Below are 4,374 nucleotides of genomic sequence, written 5' to 3'. Positions count from 1 at the left end.
TCACACGCTCCAGAACTTTCCCCGAGAGCGCGACTTCACTTCATACACGACTGAGTGCTGATCGCAGGGCTTGGTGTCTGCTGCGACTGCGCCGCCGCTGCTCATCACGTATTGCCCGATCAGTGTGAACACGCTGTTGTTGAAACAAGCTCCGCCCATGCTATCCACCATCGTTAGCAGCGTGTTCACTTGCCTGCGGTTTTCCGGCACTTGGTTGTTGAAGACGCAGTAGCGTCTGCCACAGTCGCGCAGGAGGATCTTCAGTTGCTCCGGAGCTGATTCGTGGAAACTCTCGATGCCATCGTCGTCCAGCTCCTCTTCGCGTGTGAATACCACCACCGTGTGGCGAAGCGCCTCTTCGCTGAACATGCACAGCATTTGCGCGACGGCCTGATCTATGTCTGCTGTGTATCGTCCTAGCGGGATCACCAGCAGGAAGGCGTGTGGCCCGGGAGCCGTGAGCGTAATGCATTCCGCGATTTCATCGTGAACGCTAGTCTCATCAAGTCGGGTGTCTCCGAATCCTGGCATGTCTACAATGAGGATGTTCTTTGTCGTCCCACAGGACTCTTCGTACATGCGGCCGCATTCGCACACGTGTGTCACCGAACCGGCCCTCAGTGCGGACAGGAAGTGACGTCGTCCTAGGATGGTGTTTCCTGTCGCGCTCTTGCCTGAGCCAGTGCGGCCAATCAGAACAAGTCTCAGTTCCGTTCTGTCGTGCTCTTCCTTCTCCTCGGATCCAAACGCCTCTTCTCCATTCCACTGATCTAGAATCAGAACCAGAGTGCACTTCATCATTATCTTTATTTGAACATGCCGAAGAATGTAATAAACCTATCTTGGGTCTTTCAAACAATTAAAAAATAAATTATCTTTAAAAAAAAAAAATTTTTTTTTTAATGTTGCACTTCAAAGGAACTGGACTAATGAAATACACAACACACTCACACACACACACACACAAACTATAAATACTTGTCTTAACAGAAAATAAGGATTAAAACAAAAAAAATGTATTAAAAGAAGTAAAAATGCATAAATAATTATAAAAAAATTCATGAATAAAATGTATTTATTGATTATATTTATATTTTATAAATGATTTATTTTCAAAGAAATGTATACCACGCACTACATTCAATCTGGTTTGTGCCTTTTAAGATTTACAATAAAATAAAACTATTATTTTAGGAAAATATATTATTCTCACCTTGAATATGCTGTTACCTTGACCGATAACAAGCTGCAGGTTCATAATCTTATCACAAAACTGATAATAAATGTCATTTGATAACACTCATAATAAACAGAATCAGACAACCTGCCAAAAAAATAAAATACGGGGCTTAAAAATATTATTAATATATTATTATATAGAAATAATATTGGACCTTTTTTTTTTCTCTTTTACAGAAATGTTTGCTATATACTATCATATAAATTGGCTTTTATGTATAATATAAAGGACAAGCATACATTAAGTTTTTTTTTATGTCTTGTAAAATAAATAGATATTGAAAACAAATACAAATATATATTTGTGTATATTTATTAGGGGTGGAACGCTTCAACTTACTTAAGGTTTGGTATGTGCTATGTTTTGGCAATAACTATACTGTCAAATAGAAATAAAGAAAATAAGAATAATCTAACTACAATCAACAGCAAAAATAAAAACAATAGAGTAGGTAGGTCTAACATTAGTTTTTAGGAACAGAAATTGAATAAAGTAATCAAAAGTAAAACAAGATTACTCTATTAAAGTTACAAAAGCTATTCAATCAGGAGCAGTGAGTGACTTCTTTGTTGCTGCTGTTAGATTAATATAAAGAAAGTGCTTTCACTTTAAGAGAATGCACTGATACAGCGCGTTCAGATGGCTATGTCTGCTGTAGGATACTTACGAGGCTATTCTGACATAATTTTTCTGTGAATTTGTTCATTTAAATACAATACTTCAGAGAGAGCTTTATATTTGGGCACGTTTTACACGCTGTTAATTAATTGATAATTAATCGGGATTAATCGGATCCTTAATAAAAGTTTTTGTTTACATAATGTGTGCACATATACTGTGTATATACGTGTGTATGTAAACGAATAATATTTAATTTAAGCACTTTTGCTAAAATGTGTGTTCAATGTCGTTTTCTGTCTAAAAGCTCATAAAGCAGAAATAACTGACCGCAGATCTCATCAACAGATCAGTATATGTAGAATACAGTTGATGTTTGGTTATTTTAGGTAACGTTTGATCGATTATTAAAACCCATATACATCATAAACTACTATTCCCAGACAGTTTTTGTGTGACAGGATGTTTTCTATAATGTAATTTTTCATAATCATGAACTCATGTTGTCAAGTTAACAAACAGACAGCTAATAAAGCTTATCTGTTTTAGATGTAAACAAACATCAAGCTGACAGACAAAAACACGCACAGCGTAACAGCTGAGTGATTTACTGATGTGCACACACCTGGAAAAGAGTTTCCAGACATGATGCTGCTGTCAGATCCACACTGACGGAGTTTCTGCTGAGTTTAGCTGGTTCTGTTATTGTTCTGCTTTCGGTTCAGACTCGCGCATGCGCGGAAGACCAAGCGTCATCAGTGAGAGTTTGAGCGCAGAACTGGCGCCTGCTTCCTCATTTGGAACAATGAGTGTATTATTAAAAAGAACAAATCATTGTATTTACAAAACTGGATAGATAAAAATATAATTTATTTAAAAGACTTATTTAGCCCTAATGGTTAACTTCTTAGCTATGAAGACTTTCTTACACAGAAAACTTTCCCTGTAAAATTTAAAGAATTTAGCTCAGTTAATTAACTCTATTCCCGGTGGAATATTAGAATTAATGAAAAGCTATGTAGAGCAAAATGTACAACGCACTACTCCTAACATTCTTTACATAAACGTATTGACATTCTAAGCAAAAAATGTACTAATAAACATATCAGAGAATGTTTCTACAATGCCAAAAAAAATAATACCTAGAGGGAAATTTTTTTGGAATGCTATTTTTTAGGAATATTAATTGGCAGAAAGCATGGCTTGTTCCTTTTAAATTTTGTGTCACAAATAAAATTAGAGAATTACATCTAAAAATACTACACAACATATACCCATCTAAGATGTACATTTCAAGATTTCTTGATATTGATAAAAAATGTACTTTTTGTAAAAATGAACTTGAAAATGTAACCCATTTGTTTTATGGTTGTTCATACAGTAATGCATTTTGGAAAGAACTTGAGAATTATATATTATGTAAAACAAAACACAAAGTCAACATTGAGGGGAAGAACATCACTTATTTTGAATACAAAGAAAAGAAACTATGTACTATTATAAACCTTTATATTTTGTTAGGCAAGTTTCATATCCATAAATGTAAATTCCAGAATTCTTCACTATCATTTAAGTTGTTTTTGATAGAGGTGTATTTTTATTTTAAGTCTCTTAAATTAATTACAAACAAGAAATGCATATCAGTAATGAACATTCATTCAGAAATGTTTAATGGATAATATGTCACTAGAACTATTTTTGTCATGGGATACAAATCTGTCACTAATTTATTTTTCTTTAGTGGTAACTTGATTTTTTTTTTTTTTTTTTCAACCTTTAACGTATTGTATTTTTACTATTATAATGAATGTGAACTGGAGAGACTGAAATGTTGTTCTTATAATTAAAAAAAAAAAAAAACTGGCGCCTGCTTCCAGCGAACAGCAATGAAGAAGACGCGTTTAATACGCGATTCACATTGCATTACAGACAGTGCTGGATCATGTTAAGTGTTAAATCATGCCTCTGTGAGACTACTTTTTTTTTTTTTTTGAGTGTTTCAGAGTAACAGGAAACTAGTGAATAAACAACAAAGTAGTAAAGAGAAAGAGACCATCGGTTCACTACACATTAAAGAGCAGTTTAAACACATTTCCTCTTTAAATATCATAAAACTGAAGATAGAATTTGAAAGCTAGAGATTAAGATGATAATGCTGACTGATTAAGTTCATTTGTTCGAAAATGTTTGGTAAAAAATACCTGTACCGTTAAACCCGTACAGAGCAGAAGATACTTTTTAGTTTTAGTTTTAGTTTTTTAGAGAAGTCATGTCAACTCTCACTGAATGTATTGCTTGGAGAATATTACTTGTGTCAGTGTGAAAGCCGTTAGCTTGATCTCCATAACTCGGTGGCGAGTTTTCTTCGCCATATGTAACACGCGAACCTTCTTCAAGGCCCTCAGAATCCGACGGAATATCTGATGCTTTTTCAGCTTCTGCTTTGCTGGTTTGGGCGACATCACAAACAAAATTCACTTTTAAAACAAATCGTGGACGAAATTTAAATGGAACGG

The 4,374-nt window shown here is 34.8% G+C and overlaps 1 protein-coding gene across 1 annotated transcript; it reads right to left on the bottom strand.

The window, feature by feature from the left end:
- LOC132145024 (GTPase IMAP family member 4-like) lies at window positions 1-801 on the bottom strand. The gene has a single exon (XM_059555758.1). The coding sequence runs from the start codon at window positions 799-801 to the stop codon at window positions 1-3; it is 801 nt and encodes a 266-aa protein (XP_059411741.1).
- Window positions 802-4,374: the final 3,573 nt, after the last annotated feature.

Source organism: Carassius carassius, chromosome 1 (assembly GCF_963082965.1).
Source record: "Carassius carassius chromosome 1, fCarCar2.1, whole genome shotgun sequence".
Lineage (NCBI taxonomy): Eukaryota > Metazoa > Chordata > Actinopteri > Cypriniformes > Cyprinidae > Carassius > Carassius carassius.
The sequence above is the reverse complement of the archived record's forward strand: the minus strand, read 5'-3'. Positions and strand labels throughout refer to the sequence as shown.